The sequence below is a fragment of the Anser brachyrhynchus genome (genome assembly GCF_964034855.1).
Source record: "Anser brachyrhynchus genome assembly, chromosome: Z".
Taxonomy (NCBI): Eukaryota; Metazoa; Chordata; class Aves; order Anseriformes; family Anatidae; genus Anser; species Anser brachyrhynchus.
In genome coordinates this window covers 43,501,243-43,527,291 of record NC_137697.1, presented here as the reverse complement: position 1 = coordinate 43,527,291, position 26,049 = coordinate 43,501,243, and the positions used below count along the sequence as shown (strand labels likewise).

General features: G+C 35.0%; 1 protein-coding gene across 3 annotated transcripts in view; it reads left to right on the top strand.

The window, feature by feature from the left end:
• Positions 1–23,652, top strand: part of SPTLC1 (serine palmitoyltransferase long chain base subunit 1) — a 33,386-nt gene extending 9,734 nt beyond the window's left edge. Inside the window, exons 4-15 of one of the 3 annotated variants that reach the window (XM_080575134.1) lie at positions 585–678; positions 1,092–1,164; positions 6,344–6,476; positions 8,146–8,275; positions 10,146–10,235; positions 10,973–11,080; positions 11,893–11,988; positions 12,275–12,371; positions 13,694–13,748; positions 18,320–18,437; positions 19,318–19,391; positions 19,880–23,652. In XM_080575134.1, coding sequence (XP_080431260.1) covers positions 585–678; positions 1,092–1,164; positions 6,344–6,476; positions 8,146–8,275; positions 10,146–10,235; positions 10,973–11,080; positions 11,893–11,988; positions 12,275–12,371; positions 13,694–13,748; positions 18,320–18,437; positions 19,318–19,391; positions 19,880–19,973 — 1,162 coding nt within the window. In that variant the 3' untranslated portion in view covers positions 19,974–23,652. The other 2 variants (XM_080575135.1, XM_080575136.1) reach the window with 2 other exon arrangements.
• The last annotated feature ends 2,397 nt before the right edge of the window (positions 23,653–26,049 follow it).

Sequence of the window (26,049 nt, the reverse complement as noted above, 5' to 3'; positions counted from 1 at the left end):
CAGTGCAGAGGGAGGTAAGCAATTACGAAACACTTAAGAAGAAACTGATTTTGTGGCTAGCTAAAGAAGAAACTGATTTTGTGGCTAGCTACTTGGCACTTCGTGCAAAGTTGTTTTTAATGTGGTAGATTTGGACAAACAGAAGTGGAGATGCTTGACAGCAAAGTTGTTTTGAGAGCACTGTCACATGGGATAGTGTCAAATGCTTTGCACAAGTCCAGGTAGATGATGTCAGTTGCTCTTCCCCTATCCACCAATGCTGTAATCCCATGGTAGAAGGCCACCAGATTTGTCAGGCACGATCTGCCCTTAGTGAAGCCATGTTGGCTGTCACCAATCACCTCCTTATTTTCTGTGTGCCTTAGCATGGTTTCCAGGAGGATACTGAATTTGTTGAGATTGGTAGTATTAATGTGCCTTGACACTAAACTTTTACTCATCAATTGGTAAAGAAATGGAAGGAGGGAATCTTGAAAATGCAGATTTTCTTTTTTTATTGGAATAAACAAAACTCATCTACTGTTTGACTGTATGAAAATGCTAAATGTTCATTCATAAGAATATGTCTCTAATTTATTTTTCAGTCCTCCCACCCATAAAATCACTGTTAATGGCAAAGAATGTATAAACTTTGCATCGTTCAATTTTCTCGGACTTTTGGAGAACGAGAAGGTTAAGGTGAGTTCTTTCATTTACTATATATTGTGTGGCTATTCCTCTTTTAGTTTGTGTGTTACCTTCAAATTAAGAATTACTTCAGAAAGCACAAGCTTTGTCAAAGAAATACGCTGCTAAAGCAGCAAGGAAGATAAATAGCACAAAATTATAAGATTTATTAAGTTTGTCGTTTTACTAAAATTTTACCTGTGTGCTTACTGATGGCTAGCTACTTATCAAGTTAGAGTATGATGTCCTCAATCAGTAGAATACTATGAATGTCACTTTTAACACTTGTTTAATACAGAAGTCAGTACATTATTAAACTTTCTGTAAAGCTGGTCATGTTGCACGATGAATTGTCGGTGTGAACTCTATAGAATTAGTGAGCTATTGTAGGAATATATGTTTCACATAATTCTTTTCTGTTAAAGAGCGCAGCCCAAGCATCTCTGAAGAAATATGGAGTTGGTACTTGTGGACCTAGAGGATTCTATGGTACTTTTGGTTAGTAATTTTTTCTTAATCTACCTTTAATGGTTTTCAGACTGATGTGGTAAGTTCACCAAAGCAGTCCTGTATTTAAGAAGCAAATTGTTACTGTGAAGAACAGTTACCCTTTCCCACAGTTTTTACTGTAACTGGTAGGGATTAGTAGCATTTATTGTTGGTAGTTTTGTTTCTTACTCATTTTATAAATTTTCTTTTCTTTCTTGCTTTCTAATGCTGGTGTTGGAGGAGAGTTACAAAGTTAAATATTTTCTGTTTTAGCTTTGGTCACCACAGTAGGCAGTGAAAATAAATAAATTAGAAATTTATCTAGCATGGTGAATTTCAGCGTAGTTTACAAATATGTTTTTAAGTAGACCGCAAGAGGGCAGTCTGATTTCTGTTTTCTCATTTGTCATTAGTTAAGTGTATCTAGTGCTGTAGTAAGAGTGAAGTTTTCCTTTACTCGTGACTTTAATGTTGTAATTGAGAGTTTTTATGATGTGAAAGGGTGTTACTGAGTGTTTTCTTAATTCTTGGTAAGAAGAAGCAAGTTGTTAAATATCAGCCTCTGGAAGTAGTTCTTTACAGGCATTCGTATTATGAAATACTGTGTGGAAACCAAAGAGTAATAAATGAATAACTGTGCAGTTGCAGGCTGAAAACATCAGCTTATTGTCTTGTGAACTTTTTTGTCTCTTCCCAGAGGTGATGGAATTGACAGTGTGTTTGTACTGAAATGACTTTGTAGAGTTGGCTTCCTTTAGCCTTGACTTGAATTCATGACTGACTTGCACTTTTTCATTAATCAAGCTAGACCTTTAATTGATCATGTAGTTGCTGCACCTATTTTGATTTGTTATATGTTTATATATCAGAACAAAGTTGAGTCTTTGACAGCAATCTTACAGACTGTTCAGCATTCTAGAGTCGCAATTCGTTTCTAAAGAAGGTGATAGTAGCCTCTTAATTACCAGTGAGCTTTGAGGAAGCTGGATTCCCTTAGTAACCAGAGCTAAGCATTGATCTGTCGGAATTCATATAAGGTTTAAAAAACACTGAAAAGCTCAAGGAAACTCGTGGGCTAATGTTCCTTCACTTTTGAGTTCAAGTTAATATCAAGAGTTGTGAAATTTTTAATTTAGTGCTTCTTTGTAGTAAGTTTTCAGAACAGACTAGCTAAAAGTTGATTTTCTTGGTTAATTGAGAGATTCTTTGGCTTTTTTTCTGCCCTCTTTACAGGTGTAATCCTAAGATCCAAGCTGTACACAATTAGTGTTTATCTGAATTACTGGTCATTAGCTTCTGGATTTTTTTGGTAAATGCCCCATTTCACAAAACAGGGCATGTAATCTATGGTATTGGTGCATGACATCTCTAGCGAAGAAATGATATTACATACTTTACCTCTTCTGTGAAAGAAAAGGTCAGAATTGGCTTTGAAATTGAGACAAGGCTGCTATTCTTCTTGGATCCCCAAATGGCTTCCCATTTCTTCTTGACTTTAAACATTCTGAGTATTGTAGGCTTTTGAATTTCTGATTAGAAACATTTCTTACTTGAGTACTGTTCTATGCCTCAGGATATTCTGTGTGCTGTGAGGTTGATAAATGAGTTATGTTGTGTCCAGAACTACATAGCTTACTCTTATTGCTACATTGATTATTAATTGTTCTCACTCAGAATTATCTCCTCCTAAGGGTTGGTATTTCATATCAGTGTTAGAGATCTCTATTCTCTCTGCCTGTTTGCAGGGATTTTATACATTTAATGAGTCCCTATTAAGAAATTACTGATTTGTGCTGCATGTACGGAAAAATGCAGCCATGCCTTTATCCTGTGATAACCTTGAAATGTTAGTATATTCACACAGGACTGAACCTGTATGGCAATATTCTGTTCGGACAGGTGATACAAGTGTGTGAGGGGTGGTGGTGTGTTCTTTTTTTTTTTTTTTTTTTTTTTAAGGCTCCTGTTGATTGCCTGGCAGCCATAATTTCAGCACCCTTCAGAACTGGGAAGATCAGGAAAGGTCACCAGATAAAATATATAAAAGGAGATGTGGGTTTTGGATCTCAGGTCTTCTGCTCTTGATTTGCATGTGAGCACATGCTAGATTATAAACTGGTACTTCACAGCACTTTTTGACTGTAGTAGCTTTTTTAAGGTTTCATAAGTACACAGAAAGATGTTCCAGTCATATCTTTGTCTCTGCAGATATAACCTAGGTAGTGTTTGCAAATTTTACTTAACGTAGGTTAATCCAAGTGATGTAAAGGAAATCATTGCAATGAAGAACGGAGGGTCAAGTAATATTCTGTTTTTAACATAGTAGAATATTAGTAAAATGTTAACTAATAATGCTGTAAGCTTGATGATGTATCAACTTTGTGTATGGTATATCTTGTTCTGACTCGTGGTTCTTGCTTTCTGTAAACTTAAATGTTCTGCCCTTGGCAAAATTTACTAGGCTTGTAAATTTTTCTTTCCTTAACGTGAATCTGATTGTATTCACTATCTGATTATTGCTGACAGTACTTCTTTTGCCCACTGTTTTTACTAAGCCTTCCCTCAGTGTAATGTTTGCTCTTGCTGAGTAAAGCTCAACGAAAAGCCTGCAGGTTTTCATTTTTAACTGTGGTGGCCTCTTCGTCTCTTCCAATTTATTGGTTACAGAAAGTAGGTGGTCTTTTACGCTCAAGCAAAACATTTTTCCCTGTTGGATATCAACAGCTGGGCACTCAGTGTAATATTCCCCTTATTCTTTATTTTCTACTGATGAGGCTTCAAAAAGAACGTTTTGGGCTGAATGTTGTTTATATCACGTTTTATTTGCCACAAGGCCAGCCTCCTTTTTTGATGCTTGTTGGCCAGAAGAAGATGGTTCTTGGACTTGTTTTTCAATACTTGAAGCAAGGTTCCTCCATTCTGTTTTGCAGCCTTACTGTAGATTGTTTCATTTGTTCTGAAGTCCCTGTAAAAATACAGAAAAAGATGCAAAGATTCTGAAGAAAAGACTTCCTAAAATATCTGTCAAGAAAGTAGCTTAGATAACTGTAACCAGTACTTCCTTCCAAATGCTTTGGAGAAGATAGGCTATTCTAGACTTGTACAAATGTTTTCTATATCTAATACAGCTGGATCAAAGTGAAATACAGCAAAAGAAAACTTTCAAATAATAAGTGAATAAACGTTTTGTTTTCAGTAAAAGTCATTAAAAAAAAAACCCATGAATTCCTTTTTCTTTTGTTTATTTCTCATGCTCAGGTAAACATTAGGAAAGGATTGTTCAAGATTTATAGTTTACATTCTATAGATAAAATTGTACTTGACAATTGGGAGGCTGTTATTTAGAATATTTCAGTTGGAAGGGACCTGCAAGGGTCATCGAATCCAGCTCCTGGTTGTGCACAGGACCACCCCAAAATCAACCCTTATGTCTGAGAGCATTGTCCAAATGGTTCTTGAACCGGCAGGCTCAGTGCCATGACCGCTTCCCTGGGGAGCCTGTCCCAGTGCCCGACCACCCTCTGGGTGCAGAACCTTTCCCTAACACCCAGCCTGACCCTCCCCTGTCCCAGCTCCATGCCGTTCCCTCGGGTCCTGTCGCTGTCCCCAGAGAGCAGAGCTCAGCGCCTGCCCCTCCTATCTCCCTCAGATCATTAAGTCCAACTGACTCCTCTTCTCTAGACTGGACATCCCGAGTGTGTCCTCAGCCTCTCCTCACAGGACATGTCTTCCAGCCCTTTTACCAGCTTTGTTGCCCTCATTTAGATGCTTTCAAGTATCTTAACATCTTTTTAAGTTTTAGAGCCCAGAACTGCATACAGTATTCAAGGTGAGGCCACACCAGTGGTAAATATAGGAAGAGAATGAGCTCTTTCAACTGGATGGCTGTGCTGTGTTTAATGCACCCCGAAATGCAGTTTTGGCTGCCAGAGCACACTGCTTTCTCATGTTGAGCCTGCCTTTGACCAAAGCCCCCAGATGTCTTCGAAGACATACTTTCTACTTTTACTCTATGCATGTACAAATCAGGTGGATGTGCCCTTTTGAGGAAAGGTTAGACTAGATATATTTCCTATAACAAAGTAATTTTTTTACAAAACCCTTTCTAGCTATACCTTTGCTGTTAATATCTGGCCAGAAATGGCAATGTTGATATCTCAAATAGCCTTTTAGGCTTGGTTAATGTGTATTTTTTTTATATTGGTTCATATGAATTTACTTTCAATGAATTTTGAATAATTGCGAGAAGGTAACCTATGGCAAAGGGTGATCTTTCAAGTCACATCCTAAAGATCTCTATCTGCCCTTCCATCCTGTGTTATTTTCAGCTGATAAAGGATGTAATTCTTTGAATTACATTTGCTAGCAGAAGCGTGTAGTGACAAGAGTATTGCACAATTAAAATAACTGTTTGCCCGATACAGGTTATTTTGCCTAGGCACAATACTTAATGCTATGGTCACCTTTTAGCTTCTGGCTGGTTTTGAAGCAACAATTCACTGACTGTGTTGTATTGCTCTTAATCTCTTTGTTTAGTGGTATTTTGTTGCAAACGCAGATCATTTTGACAAAGTTGGTTTGGGAAATGCATGTGTGTAGAGTTGTGTCAGTTTGTCTTAAGGATGAGTAATCTCTGGCATGGAGATGGTGACCTTTTAAATAGGCTGAATTGCATTCAGGAGGTGGTATGTGATTGCAGCCTGACAAGAACAGTTTTCCGTTGTAATGATGGCTGTGCTATGTGCAGTGGAAACATCGTCTTGTAAGAACTGACAGTCTGCCGAAAGGATCTCTTTAATTGCTATAAATTACATTGCTAAGTATTGTCTGATCAAAGTAATGATGATCCCTAGTAACAGACCAGGAACCCTGCATCATTTACTTGTGGTCTAAACACAAGCAGATCTTAATTTCTATTGCATAAGATTACAAGAGAACGACATTACTTAAATATTTTTCTAATCTATGAAAGTTTCTGATTAATATTGGGTTACTTGCCAGTTTAAGTAAGGCTGTTTTAATTGTAGCTGTTTTTTTTAGGAAGGTATTGTTTTAACACTCTTCCTAAAAATGAACAATTATTTAATTAATTAGGTTGCTCTTAGCAAGTTAGTCTTAGTTTAGTTAGTCTTCCTGATATCTCAGGCTGTGTAACTGCTTTCAACTTTGTGATTTTTCTCTCAAACAGACGTGCACCTAGAATTAGAAGACCGACTAGCAAAATTCATGAGGACAGAGGAAGCTATTATATACTCATATGGTTTTGCAACAATTGCCAGTGCTATTCCTGCATATTCAAAAAGAGGGGACATTGTGTTTGTGTAAGTACTGTTTTCTCTTTGGAAAATTGCAGATTTAAGAATTTTCCTTTCAGTTTTTCTTCTATTGTTGTGAGTCAAATTCATTTAATGATTTAGAAAATAATGCTGTTTTGGATCAAGTATTTTGTTGTACAAATCTCAAATATTCTTTCTTCTCAAAATATTCCATGACAAATCAGTTACTGTTTTTATCAAGGAAAAGCAGACTTGGACACTCAGCTTAACACACAAAAATCCCATCCAAACAAAGATATACTTGTTTATGCAAGGACTAAGTCCGATATCCAGACTTTTTCCTAAGAAAATGGACAGTCATATTTGCTGTTCTTCTATTTACTGCTGGCTTTTTACGTTGGTAGTAAGGCAGTTGTTCCCCCCATGCATATTTGCAGTGGGTTGGTTAGTTAAAGACTGGTGTATATATTAATATAACAAAAGAACAGCTATACAGGTTTCAAACCAAAGATTCAGCAGGCCCAGTATCTGGTCCCTGAGAGTAGCCAGTCATGATTTGTATCTGGAAGAGTAAAGAAACAGGAGAAAGAATGTAGCAATATTCAAAACTTTCTGGACCAAAGAGAAGGATTTGGATTCAGAAATAGTTGATGGGTTTTTGTTTATTTTTTCCTATTCTTTTTGTACCTGTCTAAATCTGTAATAGTAAAGATACTCCTATTACATGTAATTTCTTGGTTTAAATTGAACATTTTATGAATAACTGTATTTGAGTATAACACCTAGTAGTTTCAATTGATGCATTTGAGTTTTAGGGAGCAAGGAGACACTTCTCTGTACTGTTCATATGCTTTTGGATTTGTCTGTAATTCTTCTTAAGTCACTTCTTTTCGAAGTGTAAGGCTTTTTGCCTATATGCCTTCTTTTATAGAAGTTCTTTCACTTCAGTTAAATCCTTTATTTTTGGTTTTCTGGGTCAGCTGTTTTTGAGATGAATGATCAGAACAGACACTATTCAAAGTGTTGGTGTATCCTGGAGTTAGGTTATTTGTACTGTTTCAGCTTCTTAGTGACTAAAGTTGTTCTCACCTTATTTAAAAGCAACTTGCTTGAAGCTACTGGTTTAATGATGTGCAGAAGGTTTGATTTAGTTGCCACTTTTGAAAGATTACTGGATTTATTCAGCTGTGAAATTACATACTCCATCATACCCAGAGATTTGCTTTTCCAGCACTTAGAAATGGTGAATAGCCACTTCAGCCACTAAGATAGGAATTTCCAAGATATATTAAAAAGCAGGTTTTAGGTCTTCAGAACACCACTATAAATGTTATAGGTACATCTTTGTGTTTTTCGTCTAAGATTCAGAGTGAATGGAATGAGTGCTTCAGGAATGATTACTGGGGTATTGTACCTAGTCCATGGAATGCAGTGCTCAAATGAATTGCTGTCACGTACAGACAAAAGAACCAGTGTACACTTAAAATAAAAACTGTTGGCTTGCTTTTAATGGTTGTAGTCTGTAGGAAAGTTGCGAAACTTTAGAAATGAGTTTTCAAAGTGTAAATAAAATTTATGATTCTCTGATAAATCTGGTTTTAATATATCTAAGTACAGGTATCTGCCCAGAGCAGAACAGTCCTAATTGTCACCTTTCTTCTTTGAATAAAAGTTAAACCAAGTGTAAACTTAGAAGGGCTTACTGTGTTTACAGAGATGAAGCTGCCTGCTTTGCTATTCAGAAGGGATTACAAGCATCTCGTAGTAACATCAAGTTATTTAAGCATAATGATATGGCTGACCTTGAACGACTCTTGAAGGAGCAAGAGGCTGAAGATCAAAAGGTACAGTTCCTTGAAAAAAACACTTGTACTTTTTTGTGTCCACTCAATGCTAACTTTTTTTTTTTATTGTATTCTGTAACTGAATGGGCCCAATACTTACAATCCATTATATGGTTTCTGTAAATCTCAATTGAGCATTTAATGTTGCTTGTATAATCAAGATTGACTTTATTATGGCATTTATCAGTGTAATGCTTGGAAGTGAGCTCACAGGCATTGGTGATGGAGGAATATCTCTTTGAGCATGTGACTGAAGCGTGGAATTATTTTTTCTGCAGAGCTTCTATTTTATCTTTCAGAAACTTATTCAATTATCTTAAACTAATAAATCATGCCAGTTAATAATCAACTTGAATGCCATACCATAAAGTCAACACCAAAGTGGCCAGTCCTAACCCTTTAATTTACAGAAGCAGGATGATTCTTTTTTTTTATTATTATTATTTTCTTAGATACCTCCCCTATCTTGCACTCAATTCTTAATACGTTCTTAGGATAACCTCTTGAAAAATGTGGGTCAGCTTGATGGCTTGCTTCTTATTCTGACAGTAGTACGAAAGGATGTTCAAAAGCAGCTACTGAAATCAGGATCAGCAAGTGCAGATGATCTACTCAAAAGAATTAGATGAAGAGTTATCAACATCATGTACCTCATTCACAGAATGCTGGGAAGTTACAGTTGGAATAAAGCTGATTTTGTGCTACTTAGAAAAAGTCGAGTAGATAAACTGGATTATTATAAGCCAATCAATTTAACATCAGTCTTAAGTCAGCAATGGATCTGATGAATGCAAATTTGTAGATAATATACTATTCAACTTTTTCCCTTACCTTTATGGAAAATGTATTTTGTCAGATAATCTTTAGATGAGTTTATGGCTGTGGTTGACAAAGTAATGATGTAATATGTTTGTGTAACACATTTGGTTTGTTAGAGCAGAGTGCTTTGATTTAGCTACGTGGTTAAAGTTTCTTAATGTAGTTAGCTGAATGTGAACATAAAGTTGGTGGCCAAGAGTTTAATGTAGACCATATGTGTTTAGTCAAGACATACTGAAAAGGAAGGAGTAGATCTTACCACTAGAGCTGGTCCAGCTTTTTGAGTGAACTGTGCCTCATTTTGGTGCCTACAACTCAGAAAAGTTGAATAGATTGTTCTCTGAATCTTTTTACAAGAACTAAAAAAGGAAAGAAGTATGACTTAAATCTTAATGATATCTTCTGATCAAGGCCATTAAAGCAAATAACAGGCGAATGGTATTTTAAAACAACAAAACTCAAGTGATTGAAGTTTATACTAACCAGTGCAAGATGTTCTTACAACCTATATCATCCAGAGATCAAGCTAGGAGACTGTGACTTGAATATTATGAATACTTCTGGATTGTGCTCTTGTAAAGACACAAAAGGATTGTGCTTGCCTTGAGAATCTGGGTGCACAAACCAGTTGCTGAAAAGCCTTCTAAATACACTAATGAGGGAACATATCTATCTGGCCTGAGTATAATAGAGACCAAGATTTGCAGAACTAGTTCTGTAGTTGTATGCTTTGCATTTTATGCATGAAGATTTGATTTTATGCATAATGGATTGATTATGGTTTGCTACAAAACAGGGCATTTTAAAATCTTGTGTATGAGTTAGAAGCTTTAAAAATATTACAAAATAAATAAAAACTAGTCCAATAAGGCATTTCAGCTTTTGTTGCAAATGATAAATGCTAAGTTTTTAAATTAAAGGAAAAGGTTATTTGAAAAGGCGACCTTATCTTCCTTTCCTTTCCATTACCTTCCTTTCCTACCAAAAAAATTTCATATTTTCCCTTGTTAGTAACTATTGATATGAACTCAAACCATATCTTTCTCTGAAGAATCCTCGCAAGGCCCGTGTAACTCGAAGGTTTATTGTGGTGGAAGGATTGTATATGAATACAGGAGACGTTTGCCCTCTTCCAGAATTAGTAAGTGGCTTCAGTTTGCCTTTTAAACTCTGAATATGAATACCTGTGACTAATGAAATAGTAATATTGTGTTGTTATGCCAACATTGACAACCCCAGCATACCTTTTTTTTCACCTTCTTGCTTTCTGAAATGTTTGTGAAACGTGGATTACAAATCGTACGTTTTTTGAAATGTCTGATCAGGATTAGGAATCTGAAGTTTCATGTAAAGAGACTTGCAAATGAATATCAAGTTAAGGTCTTAATTTTTACCCTGTACAATATTACTGTATTTGCAGCCAAGCTGTATGATACTAAATCGTTAAGCTAAAATTAAATAAAAAATAATTTATTTTTTTGTAAAGAGATTGAAAATAAAAGAAACCTTCACATACCTGTCAAACAGTGGCTCTAAGGAAAACGTTTGCTATTCAGCATACTGTTTTTTGTGCAGGCAATGGTCTGGTAGGTAACAGAAGACATGCTTTGAAAATTTGTCATGTTAGGAGTATTTGATACACCGAAAAATATATATTTTTTAATAGTCTATAGCCTTTGAAATTGATGAACTTTACTCGTATTAAATGTTGAAACAATTTTGAAGGCTCTTTAAATGACAGAACAGAACTCTAGAGCTGACGTTTTTGCAGTATCCAAGCTATTGTACTTGTCCTTCTTTACCTTGTCTCCCCCACCCATTTTGTGACCAAATTCTGATTGGGGTAAACTTTATTTTATATCATTTTCACTGTTTTAGATAAAATTGAAGTATAAATACAAAGTTAGAATATTTTTGGAAGAGAGCCTTTCCTTTGGAGTCCTTGGAGAACATGGGAGAGGAATTACTGAACACTTTGGAATAAATGTAAGTGCCATCTTTTTGTCTGCTGTTCTTGTTATGAAAAAGATTTGTGCAGAAAGAAATTGCACAACTGATTCCTTTAAAATATTTACTAGTGGATGACAAAATCTTCAACATACTTTTGTGTTTTTCAAGTTATCAGTCTTAAAGCATTCAGGTCTCTGCACTTTTCTTTTCCCTACTCCTGCTTACCTGAAGTAATTGTTTTAATACTTTATTTAGTGAGGAACATTGTAAAAAAAAAAAAAAAAACAATTTTTATAATTTTATCATTTTCTCAATTTTATCATCATCAGATAATGGTTGGACTGTTTTCCAGCCCCATACACTTAAAAATATTATGCATCCACCTTTGAATATTTAAACTCTGATTTAACTAGATTTTTTTCAATTGATTTTTAACTCTTACTGACTGCAGTGGGTCTACGTAACATCATTAAAGGACAATCTCACACTGAATGCTTTGAAGAATTGTCACTGTTTTTGGTATGATGTTTTTTGTTTTCCTGTTCATGTTTTGCACATACCTAGAAAAGAATAATCCTGTGTGAGTTATATGTAGATATATAAATCTTAATTTCTAGAGTCCCATGGCAGGGGGGTTGGAACTAGGTGATCTTTCAGGTCCCTTCCAACCCAAACCATTCTATGATTCTTTAACATTATTTCAATTGAAGCTTCATTTTTGTGTGTGATGAACCTTTTCTAGTATTCATGATAATACAAAACAAGATACATACTTGATAGTTTTGTCTGACAGATAGTCTTGATGTAATCAAAGGCATCTCTTAATAACTTGTTAATTTAACTTGCAGATTGATGATATAGATCTTATTAGTGCAAACATGGAAAATTCACTGGCTTCTATTGGAGGATTTTGCTGTGGAAGATCTTTTATTATTGACCATCAGGTAAGTAAGGTCTTGTTTTTATATGATGTGGCAAGATCAGTTTCGTAAAAATGAGTTACTAATTAGTATCTATTTTCAGGGAGTATTGTGATATGCAACATTTGATTCCATGTAGGGACTTTCTAGTTCTATGAAACATTGTAGATGCATGGAAGATCTATTTTTCAATACTTCTGTGGACCTATGTGTGTGGAGAACAGGTTGTTTAAGTATGAGTAAATTAACTTTTAAAACATTGTCTATACTGTTGTAAACGAAAAAATGTGTTGTTTTTTTTTTTCCATAGCGATTGTCTGGTCAAGGCTATTGCTTTTCTGCATCTCTACCTCCTTTGTTAGCTGCTGCTGCTATTGAGGCTCTGAATATTATGGAAGATAATCCAGGTATTTAATTCAAGAAAATCTTAGTCTTGAATCTTTCTTCACCCAAAACTCACAACTCATAATTCGTAGTTTGATTTCTCACCCTTTTACTGTTGTATGTCCTCTCAACTTTACAAATAATTCATTTTACATGAATAGTTTTTACTTTATATTATTTCCCATCCTACTTTTCTTTTTGACATCTTTGGTGTTTCCTCTTCTTTCCTTCTTCCAGCTAAAAATGAGTGAGTTTTTGTGGTCAGAAAGGAAAGAGATCGTAATCACTGATGACCAAATAAGAAGCTTGTTTTCTGTCTTATAGACTTGTAATAGGCTTCTTCCTTGTACATAAATACCTTTAGCACAAATGGAGAAAGGGAATGTTGCAGAAAAAAGAATGGGAATCTATTTCCTCAGGATGGAATAACCCATTCCTTTCCATTTCTACTCCATAATTTCTTTTCTCCTCCAAGTGAGCATCCAAGCAAGTATCTCCAGCAGGAACATGTTGTGAACACCAGTGATTGTGGCAGCACCAAGTATGGGGCATTTGAATAAAGTTGTCAGGCAATAGTTCCTGCTGTATGAGTCAGAGAATTTCCCTTGTTCCTAGAAGCTAAGAATGATTTTTTTGGGGTGAGAGACTTATGATAAGGACAAGATTGGCCAAGTGTTGTATTTGTTTTTAGCCTTTGTTACCATGAATAGGTTGGAGGAGATGTGCAGAGAGATGTAGTATTTATTTTGTTCCAAATAAATACCACTGGGTAGTCTGTGTAGTCCACAGCTAATCTTTGCAAGTTAAACGAAACACAAAAAAAGAAAGACTAAGTCAGCTGTAGTAGAGGAATCAGCCTCTTGCAAGGAAAAGAAACAAGGTTTATAGATCCGTGAGCCAAAATTTTCTGTTTAAGAGTCTACAATGAGTTGATAAAAGGATCAGGGAGTAGAGTCTTCATGGCTGTAGGTATCTTATAGATAAATTTATAAACAATTTAGATCTACCATTTCAGTCCCATTTACCAAGTCTGTGTCACGCTTTTCATATGATCATGAACCAGTACATCGAAATTAATGAGGCAATGGAAAGTGATGCATTTATCAGGTCTTAAAAGCCTGCCATTTCCTTGCAGAAATGGGAATAACGAACATTGCGAAGAGTAGTGAAGAAAATTAGTACTTTTTATGCATACATATATACACTATATATATATATATAGTGTGTGTGTATATATATATATATAGAATAAAAATCATATTTTAATTTTCTTTCCCTATTTTTTTAATATTTCACTGATAGAAATGTAAAGTAGAAACAAGATATATATATTTTTTTTATCTAGACATTTTTCAGACTCTCCGGACTAAATGTGAACATATGCACAAGGCTTTACAGGGGTAAGTGTATTTTCTGTTTGGTTTGAGTAGTAATATAGTGAGAGGGAGCAGTGTTGTTGTTGATTTGAATGTGCCTGTATAATCCCAACTTTAAAGATCTTTCTTTGCCCAAAACTGTTTCTGATTTTACAGATGCTTTGACTGGGATTATTTTTACACTTAAATTATATGTCCATTAAAGGAAGGTCTTCCTTTTCCAGCTCTCTCTGTTACGCTACTAAAATCAAGGTTCCAAGTTCTTAAAATCCATTTACAAGTATTGAAAAGAGATTATACTTTATTTCTTGTGGGGACATTTACAAGCCCTAAGACAGTTAAGTCTTTAGGAGATAGCTCTCAATGGTACAAAGTTTTGAAGCATACTGAAGGAACAACCTAAGTAAAAGAATTTGTCATGATGGTAGTTTGTGTTGTAGCTTAGCAGATACACTTTCAGATGACTCAAAGTGCCTTGCAATCAACTTTAATACAATATTGTTCTTACATATAAGACTTGAATGCTAAACAGTAGCAAAGTATTGATTATTCTGGAGGGATACAGGAAACTGCTAGAATTTATCTGAAAAATAAGGATTCTCTTTGAAATCCTCTTTAAGACTGATCTGTTTTAAAAGATGTACTGAGTCGTTGCTTTATTTAGTATTTTATCGTTAATTTTCTTAAAGTTTTCCTTTACGTATTACAGAAACGAAGAAAAATACAGTTAAAAAATCTGTTATTAATTATACTACCTGGTTTTATTCATTTATTTTTAGTGTTGGTCATTTATTCTGTACAAGTTGCCTGTTGTGCATCTCTGTTCTGACAGGAGTTTCCTGACCACCCCATGTTTTATGTTAGAACTTCACTTACTTTCAACTTCTTTGGCATAATCCTACAATAAAATAATCCTGGTAGTCTTTTTGCTGTGTTTTGTTTCAACGTGGGTCTAAAATACTTAGGCTTTGAAGTCAAAGATACCCAGATGCTCTTATGCTTGAAATGTTTTGCAGGCATTTGAGAACTATTAGTGTCTCTTCTTTGCTAGTAATAGAATGTTGTGACTGAGCTAAAAGGAGAGTAACTGTAATGTTTTTCTCTACCTGTTATTCTGAGGTGGTAATTATAAATATGTTTAAAATACAGGAAGAAAAGACACACAAGTAGAATTTATCAACCTTTTACTTGTGAATATTCCCTGTGAAACAATGGCAGTTAAGACACGGCTGACACTTTTTTATCCTGTGGTTTATTCTACCTTTTCACTTAAATTCTGTAAGTGATCATATAGTCAAAAATAACAAGTACGCAAAATGCCTAAGTGTCTACTAATAAGACTTCTGTGTTATGAAATCTAGTGGGGTAATAGATTCAGAAAAAAAAATAGCTAAGGAAGTTAGTTCTCAGTCATAGTAGAAAAGAACTTGCAGGACAATACTAGGTGACTGTACAGCCCTTTAGCAGGTAACAATAAATGTGTAAAACAATATCAGAGGGAAGACTTGAACTAATATTTGCAGGATCTTGTGTATTTTTTTAATAACCATGCTAGAAAAAATGTGCAACAGTTCAAAGACGAGATAAAGTTTTGCGAGAGGAGTTTTGCTTCTTTGTTGTCAAGCTGTTACATTAAATACATTCATCTCCCATGCCTAACCATGGCTACTGCTTGATTCCCGTTCTTTGTGTTCTTCCCGTGACAGAGTGGAGCTAACGGTTTAACAGAGGGACAGTAGAATTGTGCACAAAGAAAGAGAAAAAGAATGTGTAGCTCTTCTCCTTTCTCATAACAGAACAAATACAATGATAATAGTAAATTAAAAACAAACTTTTTTTTAGCCAAAGTGTAACTAGCCTTTAAAATTTAGGACTGTATAAGGACCAGTGCATGGTTAATGTTCCAAAAAATGTTGGTCTCTGAATGGACAATGGGAGGAAAATCATTAGTGTTGTAATCTAAAAGAATGACTGGTTTTGCTTCTTGTGGGTGTAAGCCAAGTGCTCGTTTGTGGAATAAATGTAAGAACTCTTCTGAATCCTTCATTGCATTACTTTCTTATTAGAATCATAGAATATCCCAAGTTGGAAGGGACCCATAAGGATCATCAAGTCCAACTCCTGGCACCGCACAGGTCTGCCCAAAATTTTAGAGCATGTGACTAAGTGCACATTTGTCTATGGTGGTTTATATAGCATAAGAGAATGCTGTAGGAGATGGGATGCTAACATACAGCAGAAATAATCCTGACTTTCTAAGTAATCTTAGATAATGTGGATTTGTCTTGTTTTTTTAAAATGTCTAGAGTCTTAAATGAAGAAGCTCTGTTGGCATGCGTTGGGATGGAATGGGGAAAGAATTTTTTGCTTGTTCAAAAAGTGTGACAGTAGTAATCAGTATCCCTTAAATAGTTCATTACTTAAGGTGTATCTTATAGCAGGCTGAGAATTTTTCAGTGAAGCAAGTTTTCTTTGAGGAAAAGCAAGTTTTCTTTTTAAGATTTCCCCTTCTGGAGACACTTGATTTTTTTTTTTTTTTAAGTGAGACCCCATCTAAGTTTTCTGTTAGCAAAACTGACTGAAACGTTTGGCCTTCAGCTTTAGGACAGACTTTTCATGGAGAGTTCCCTACAGCTCAGAGCTTGGACTTGCCATTCAGTTCTGCAGCTCAGCCTGGTGGCTGAGGTGCAGGGAGCCTTAAGGTATGCCCTCTGGGATAGCGCGCTGAGGTTACCTACATACCAGCACATTCATGTCGGGAGGCATCCCTGGTCACTGGAACATGCTCGTCTTTTCCGTTATATTGTTAGAATGGTCTGTGGCATGGATTTGGCCCAGGCTGAACAGCACTCTTTGAAATGACTCCTGGATGCGGTTCAGGAGTTAGTATGAGCCAGGAAACATTCCCAATAGGCAGTTGGGATGTGGCCACCCTGAGTCGGAGACTCAGACTTTTAAAAGTATGTATGTGAGTCATTCCCTACCCATTGGCCTCAGGGCCAGCAAATGGTCCAAGACATATTTAATTTACTAATACAGAACTAGCCTTAAAAGGAGTGTTGGAGTTCAGGAGACTACTTTTGTTCCTGTGTTACTTCAAACTGAGACTTTCTTTTTTCTTGTGTGGAAATTGTTCTTTTTTGAAATCTTTATTTTTCCAGTGTTTTTATGGAAAAATGAATTTTGATTTCAGGAAAGTTATAGTGTGCATGCAATTAGATTCTCAAATATTTGTTTAAATTTAATTTGGCATAGATTCAGAAAAAAATAGTTAATACTTCATATGAATGTTAAAGTACCTTCATTGGAAGACCTGATGCTAAACTCTTGGATTTCTTCAAAAATTGGATAGATCAATTGACTAGTTCAGTTTTCTCTAGCTGTAACTTATAGAAGTAGTTTTTGGATTAAACTTAAGTTTGAAACTTGTAAGCAAGACTCTATGAGTAAATGTGGAGCTAATACAAAGCATGTTGTATGGGCAAATGTGCAGAGTTTGAATGGAAGTGATAAAAGCCTGCTTCCTCCTCATCTTTTCTCACTTATCCTTTGGGGGGACAGTTTATTTATTTCAATTGGAGAATGATGTCTAGTATATAATTAGAAGCTAATACTGTGCTTGTCTTAAACTGGATAGTTTTTTGAAGGGAAGTAACTCAGTTCTGTGGATGATTATATGATATGTCAGGACTGTAGCAGTCAGAGTCTAAGATACTAATTAACAGCTGTCCCCAGATACAGACATGGGAGTAATTCTGTTAAAATAACTACTTTTTAGAGGAGCTTCTGACTAAGTAGCAGAAGATGTTTTAAAGCTTTTCTACAGGAAATAAATAAAAATCAAATGCTGTGCCAAAAATTAAACTTGTTTCTTCATCTCACATAAGTGAGTAGCAAGGTTTGCTGTTGTTTATTTTGCTAACAAACTCAAAAACTTGAGTTAACTACTGTGTTTATATTAGTAAAATACATGCCCTAACCCTAACAGTCCTCCTACGTCTTTGGAAGGATCCTTTCACAGTTTTAAAATTCTTTGGGAATGGAGGAGCTAGCTATTGTTACACAAATTTGCTACAACTACATTCAGTAAACTCCTTAGGGAATATACTCATTTGGTAAGTTTTGTTGCTTTTACCTTTTGCAAACTGAAGTGCACATATGTTTTTCCTGTATTAGTATTGTAAATTTATGATGAATAGTCCAAGCTAGGGAAATACGCAGAAACCCTGCAGAACAGAACAGCTAGAGGAAAGTAAATGGATGCATCGGAAAAAAAGTGTTTCAGTACTATAATTTAAATAATCTTACTCAAACGTTAGCTAATGTTTTCAGGATTGCATAACTTTTTTGAAGAATGTTAAGAGGAAGCATGTCCTTATACAGTTTAATTTTTGTACTGTGTATACTGGTACAGAGAATGTTACTTTTGCTAATGAACAGCTATTCCTTATGCAAAACAATGTAGTATTATTTTTTATGAAATCTTCGCTCTTTCTTTTAGCTCTCCACCTGGAAAAGAGAAACACACACTGCCTAGAACTTCTGAACTTGTGTTCGACTAGTATGTGCGTTAAAAGTTTCATTATTTATTTTAGGATTTCTGGCTTAAAAGTAGTGGGAGAATCATTTTCTCCAGCATTGCACTTACAGTTGGAAGATAGCAGTGGATCTCGAGAAAATGATGTGAAGTTACTGAAGAGAGTTGTGGATTATGTAAGTGTCAACATAGCAATTAAAATATATTGTTGCTTTTCAATGGGAATAATGAATGAAATGCAAATAGGTAGAGTGACTTGTTGGGTAACTTTTGTTGGAATGCCTTGCAGGAAAGCTGCAAGAAACCCAGTTTCTTCACTGACTATAGGCCTAGTAAACACCATCTTCTAATCATTTCTCACTTCAGATATTCAGGTTTGTAATATTTGATAAAAATGTATATTTCTTTTTAACTTCAGAAAATAAAATGTTCATATAAAACAGTTGCTTAGGAAACATCTATGATATTCAAAGGAATCCATGTTATCATTGGTTCTGCTGATTTATTTTAACCTAGCATTCTGTAGTTTTGCTTGTTTGAGTCAGTGAACATGCTTTTTTTGTGTGTGTGTGAAGAATCCCATGTTTTTTATATCATAATTTTTTTCTATCTTCACATTGTCTTTCTTTCTCCAGTATAAAGAGATGGAGGTTGTTAAAGGTATTCTAGATTTCAGGAGGCATGTAAACAAGACTATACAACAAACTCTGAAGTTGATTTTGCTTGATAATACATTTAAATTTGTTTGGATAGCCTATTTAATGCAGCAATTTTATCTAATAACTTGTAGAGGAAAGCTAAAAAAGCTATGCCTAACCTCTCCTGTTTTATATGTGTATCCTGTATTAAAATTAAAGATGCTTTTTGCACAGTCTTCAAAAATTCCTTTGCAAAAGGTTAGTTATTCTGACATCCAACTCATAAACGTTAGTTATATGTAGTCAGCGATCAAAAGGGTATACACCATCAGAAGTTCCCAGATTGACTGCTATATTTTGTTATGTACAATCAACCTTCTGTGTTTTCTCCTGTTTCTTTCTGTACTTTCATCTGAAGTGCATGAATAGTGGTATTGCATTAACTCAGGCCCGCTATCTGGAGAAAGAAGAAAAATGTCTTCCTTCACCCAGGTTAGTAGAAAGTCAACGTATTATTTCATTTTGTGGGATGTGATGCTTTATGTCTTTTCATACCATACTGGGGGGTTTGTTTAATAGCCTGGATATAATAATTGGTTGTGTAAAGAATGGGGGAGGATGAATTTTGAGTGACTGCTACGGGATGCTAATACCCTGAAATAACAACTATATCAAAACTACATGAATCTTTGCAATCAGCATGGCACTATCTTTGCCTGTTTACCAGACAGGATTTCCATGAACTACACATCTGCAGGTAAAAAGATAATAAAATTATTCTGCTGCTTATGTGTATGGAGGACAGGATGGAAAGTAGTCTATTTTCATTTAATCTTGTGCCTTGTGTCTGTTTGAATTTGAATTCATAATCTTTTCCCTGGGGATAGTAATTTTAATAAGTTAAAATAAGTAAAACAAAAGCCTAAAACTGAAGACAAGGATTAAAGCATACTGTGTATGTTTTGGTATTCTTTTTCTAGTATTCGAGTAGTGGTAACTGTGGAACAAACAGAACAAGAACTGGACAAAGCTGCATCACTTATTAAGGAAGCTGCGCAGTCTGTACTGAATTAACCTGTGGTTTTGAATTCGTCTTTCCTCAGATTATAAGGATAAATGTTTTACACTGTATAGTGAATTCCACTTTAGATACTCAATTTCATCTGCTGATGACATTGAAGCCTGACTAACAAGATTGTTCCGGAATGCTAAAAATGCAGTGAGGTGTAGAATGCTGAATTTCAGAAATGGCGAATGACACAATGTACTTACAACTCAAAAATTACCATTTTGTAGAATTTCTTAAAATGGAATGTGACTGTTGCATGCAGGCTTGTTTCCAAGTTTCATCTTAAGAAGTCTTAAATTTATTCCTTCAAACCCTTAAATGTTTTCAGACAGAGATATCATTCAGTTTTTCCCCAAAACATCTAAAAGGTGTATTTTTCTCAGAGTATTCTCAGAATGTACGAGCTTCAAATAAATTTAAAAGAAATTTACTTTTTTCAAAATGGAAGTTCCTAATACTGCTGAAAGTGAGAGAATAACATATCAAGACATAATTTTGTGCTGTATTAAGTCGTTTATATTGAATTATAGAGGGAACTTCAATTTTTATTTGTTTTTATCTTTGTCTAACCGTTTCTGGAAGCAGTTTTTCAAAATGCCTGGCCAGATATTCAGTTATCTAAAGGTAAATTCATATTAAACACTGTTTGCTTACCGTATTTCATATGTAAATATATGCATTTTTAATATTATGAGTGAGATTTTTCTTGTTATTAACTTAAACACCTAAACTGAAACTTCTAAGTTGTGAAACTGATAACAGTTCAATTACAGTATGTTCAGTCAGGGGACCTTTGCACCAGTCTTGAAGAGGAGGCATAAACAACAAGGAGTATGAACCAAAGTTTTGAAATGGCAACCGAATTCTAGCTTATTCAAACAACTTTGAAGCACAAAAATGCTGTGTGCTAAGTTATATCTCTAAACAGCTGCTATGTGTTAGAAGGGAACACTCTGACGGCTAGTAAGAGAATAGATGGTACAAGTACTACTGAAATACAATCAATATGTGCACATAAAATCCCCATGTAATTCGATAGTAATATTTGGATATTTATGCTGTTGGGATTTTCAGTAAGCACAAATGGATAGAAACATAACATGAAGCAGAGAAAACTGGTAAGGAAGGATGACAGTAAGCTGTATCTTTTTATAAAATAAAACTATAGCTATGTATTTCAGCATTTTTTTTAAGAATGCCTGTTTAAAAAAACAACTTTGTATTCTGTCTGATCTGCATTTGGGTTGTTTTGTACTTATGTGCCTTTTTGGTTGCTGCTACAAGGACTACAGTACTATTTTAAAAGAAAGATCGTTGTTTAAATAAAACACTGTATGTTTGATTCAAATTTTTATGTATCACATAATTAGCATGATTCAACTGTATTTTGTTGAATATTCTCCATCAGATGATTATAGTTTATGTTGTCTCTTTCAGTTGATAGCGACTCCATCTTTGCAGTGGTTTTCTGAACTCTGTACATTTAGATGAAACTGCTAAAGTTGTTTGGGCTTTTTTGTCAATGGTGTGGCTGGCACTAGAAATATTCAAATCATTATCTATGTAATGTAGAGGAATCTTCATTTCAACATGAAAGAATGTTATTATTACATTGACATTTATGTTTTTCTCTCAACGGTGAGTAAAAGCCTGTGAGAAACCAACAACTTAAAAGGACAAAAATGTGAGAATGGAAGCTGGTTTGTGTTTTACAGGCTGGAACTGAAGTGCCTTCTCAAGAACAATCACCCTTCTCAGGGCCTTCAGAGATTTTGAGAGATGGAAATTAAAACTTACCACTATACTTTGAGATTGTGAGCCATTTTTGGTTTAATAATACGAAACTTAATTTTCAAATAAACTCAAGCCTGTGACTTACAGGCTGGGAACAAATGAGTTGCTTGTATTCTAGTGCAACATAATTGTTTTGAAGTTTAAGGTAAACCTATGAAGGTAAATATGTAAATGATTAGCATTAGAATATGAGATTGCAGAATCTGTACTGCTTCCATTTTCTATTAGGTTGTCTGGAAATAGGGGGAAATTTTTTTGTTGTTCTCTTGGGAACTAGCAATAAGCTTTAGATGTATTTTATTGGTTTTATTATGGTTTTGTTTTTTTGTTGTTTGTTTTAAAATAAAGTGGCAACACTTAAATTGGCAGGAAGCAGAGTGGAACTTCTGGCAATTTCAAAGCCATAACTAAGTTGTTCTGATGAGGCAAAAGCTGAAGTATATTGATAAAAGATACCACTGATTCATTTAGCAAACACATACTCAGCATTAAAACATTGGTTAAACTGCCTTTGACAGTTTGTTTTTAATAATTATATAGGAAATCAGCACTTAGACCGCACTAAAGCGGATGCCTTATTGTTAATAGCAGTTGAAGTATTGTTATTAATGTGCTTTTTACTGACAGGTCTCTGGGAGAAATTAACAGGCTTAAGCAATGTAGCTGGTGGAGAGAGATATCCCTTGTCAGTTTAAGCAAGTCTGGCCCTCTTCATTTTCAGTCTTCTGATAAATGTCCCTGTTTGATATGGCAAACAGATGAGGGGAACAATGGCTGGGGAAAAAAGTTGGTTGGGGTTAGGGAGACAGCAGGTGATTCTGGTTAAACTTTTGACATTAGAAAATCAGAGTGGAAGCCTGCTAAGGTGCTTAAATTCTCAGTGCTCTAGGCTGATAAATGTATGAACAAGCCTGTTTTAGTTGCTTTGTGGTTTTGCTTAGATGAAGTGGGACTTTTTCACCCATTTCTTCAGACACTGGAGTGAGGTTGGGGTCTTAGAAACTTGCTGGAAACCTGTTCGGCAGGATACTGTGAAGTGAATTCAGAGCATAAGGGCCTGATCCTGAACATCAACATTTCTATTGGAAAAAAAAATGTGGATTCTTAATTTTAATTCAACTTCTTCATTATTTTTATTTTACCCTGCTAAGTATTTGGAACAGAGTTTAAGCTGAATGGAAGCGTCAGGATGATAAATGGGGATCATATTATATATCTTTTTTTTTTTTTACTAAAGACAACTATGTGGTAGTTGAGAAGGAATGCATTATAACTGTAATAAGGTGGTCATTTATTGAAATTGTTCTGTTGAAAGCAGTTATTTGCAATATATAGGGACTGGGATAGGCTGGAAAGAATTTATACTTTGAAGGTATTTTTGCTTGAGGAAACATATCTGTGATTTTTTAAAGCCAAGTGATCTGTTTTTCATGCATGTTTAAAAAATAGTTGATTGTTATTTGTATAAGTTCATTGTTTTTATAGGAAAACCTACAGATGCCTTTTTCTGTTTATTATAGTAATCGTAATTTTTGGATAGGAGGTGAAATGCATAAGGAAAGTATTAAGAAAGAAGTAGAGGTATGGCTGGACAATTTTGATTTTTTTTTTCCTACTTTTGAAATATAATCCCAGTCACTGCACAGAATGGTGTACTGTCTCCTTTCTGTCACTCCATCTGGACTTTATTATTTTAAACAGGGTTGTGGAGTGTTGGCATTCACTGATCTATGAAGTTGCTACCGCAAAAGTGTCTTGCATCTTGAGATGACTCGAGAACTGTACATGAGCTGTAAATGCTGCTTAAACAGAGGAAATATTTACAACTAACACAAAGCGTTTGTGCATTAAACTGTTTCAGTGTCCCAATAAAAGGAAGTGTCTGGATAATGTTTCTTGTTGTGTTTTTATGTTCTTTGGCAGTTTCCATGCTAATAAGATAATGGACTTAGTCTGTCTTGCTGGTGATGGATTGTTCAGATGTTCGTTTCCTGTCCCGTGTGTGCTAGGTCATTCCAGAGTAAGCGTAATAAAAGTCACATACATGATAAATCAGCTAAGTTGCAGATTGCTGGAAGGTGGAAGTACCTATCAGGGAAGGACTGATCTATACACAACCACTTTCTAGTTCTTAGGTAGCAGGTACTCAGGGAAACTAGACACTGGCCCAGATACAGTTTAGCTGTGACCCAGTATGAAATATCTGATGTATCGGCAAACCCTTAAGTCCAGCTGAAATATGCCCAGCTCTGAAGGACCTTTACAGAAGAGAATACTGAAGCTTTGCCTGTTGTGTTACATGGATAATATTTGTCTTTACCCCTGATGTTAAAGGAATTATCACCTGGCTTTGGATATTCTTGGGGTACCTGAGCTGTATTTTCCAATAGGGGAGTGAGCCAGTGTTGGCAACAGTGAGTAAGTACTGGAGTCAGAAATAAAACATTAATTAGCATTGGAAATATAGTTAACCAGTGGATTATACATTTGATGCAGAGCCAAAGTGAAAACAGTATAGCTGTGCAGATTTAAGATCTAGGAGGAAAGAACACTTAAGGCATGTAAAATAAACTCTTCAAGAGATCTACTTATTATATAAGTGCTAGATGAAATACATACTTCTATCTCTTGAACTACAAACTTGTAAGCTTGTTCTCTATATGTATGCATCTCTTGTATGGACCAGGTCTTAGTACCGGTGTAATGTAACTGCTGTTTCTATTAAATAAATAGATTGGAGATGATGAGAATGATGTCCAATACTCAGGAGCAGTGCTGCGTCAAAATTGACTTCATTTAAAGATATTCTAGCAAGAACAACTAATGATGCTCTGAAGTATTGGCCTAACTCAACCATTGCCACTAAATGGCAATAATTCTTGATGCTTGCATAATTCAAAATTTGGTTTCTATTGGAGTAAGTATTTTGATGATACTGAATAATATATCAGTAGATGTTGGGGGGGGGAAGATAAATTATTTAAATTCAGTGCACTACAGTAAGTACATGTTAATGATGCTAATGAAAGAATAAAAAAGGTGAAATAACAGTAGCACTTCATACTAGTCTGAGAAGTTGCTTTGACTTTCTGTAATCATTTTTCACTGGCTTGGATTTTTTTCTTTCACATAAGATTATGAAATGGCTGTTCTGTAAAGTCAATTGCTTTAAGTTTGAGTATTAACTTTTTTGTTTTAATTTTGTTCAGGATAATGTTTTTATTATCTGACTTCATTTGTCTTTAACATGTTTGTACTGAGTGAAATTTTGCCTCTGTGCAAATGGTGAATATGAACTTTAGATACAAAATAGATACAGGCTACAATGCCTGATCAAGAATTAGTAGTAAATAGTAACCAGTGTTGGCAATATCTGCTGAGTTATCCATGTATAAAAAGGAAAAAGTTAAGCCAATAGATATATGAGGATTGTTTTATTGAGATGTACTTATTTTTCTTATTGTTAATAAGCAAATTTTTAAGACTTTGTTTATACCTAAATTGCTATCTTGAGAATATGGATGTTAAAAAGGCTTGATCTTTGTAAAACCTTAAACATGTTAAAAATTTGCTGTCTTGTTTCTCAAGTCTTCTGTCATTTCACGTACGTTTGTTTTCCAGTCATCTTCCCAATTTCTCATTTTCCAGGATGGCCACCAAAAACAAATGCATTGTTAGTTGTTTAAAAATTACTTAAGCAGTGAGGTGTTTGGTGTACAATAGACCATGTTTTAGTGATTATGTCCACATTTCCTGAAGGTAGAGACATGTTCCTGTTGCCAGGTGTAAGGCAAGGGATGTGCAGAAGGTTGCTTTAAATTGGGTTTTTAATTATGATGGGCTTTAAAAATGAATTGCGTTTATTAGGTGATGATTCCAATGAAAAGGGAATTACTCAGTTGCAGTCATGTTAGTTGTGCTCAACTATTACTGGATTCTGCTGGTGAATGATGTGCAATTTACAATATATTTTAACTTGAGGTTTAAAGAACAATTTGAAGTATGGAGAACCGTATAGTTACTCAGCTATCAGTGGACATTTTTTAAGCACAGAAAGAGTTGTTTTCTTAGTAATTTGTTTTTTGAAACCATAGAATTAAGTACAGGTAAGATATCACAGCTGCAGTATCAGGTATGTTGGAGCTACAGGTTTAAAATGGAAATAATAATTACAGTAATACATGAAGCATAAAGAGCTTATTAAGTGCTTGTTAAGAGTAATAAGATGTAAGAATATAAAGTGATGCAATGGAAAAAAAATGGACAGCAGGGTCCTACCTATCATTA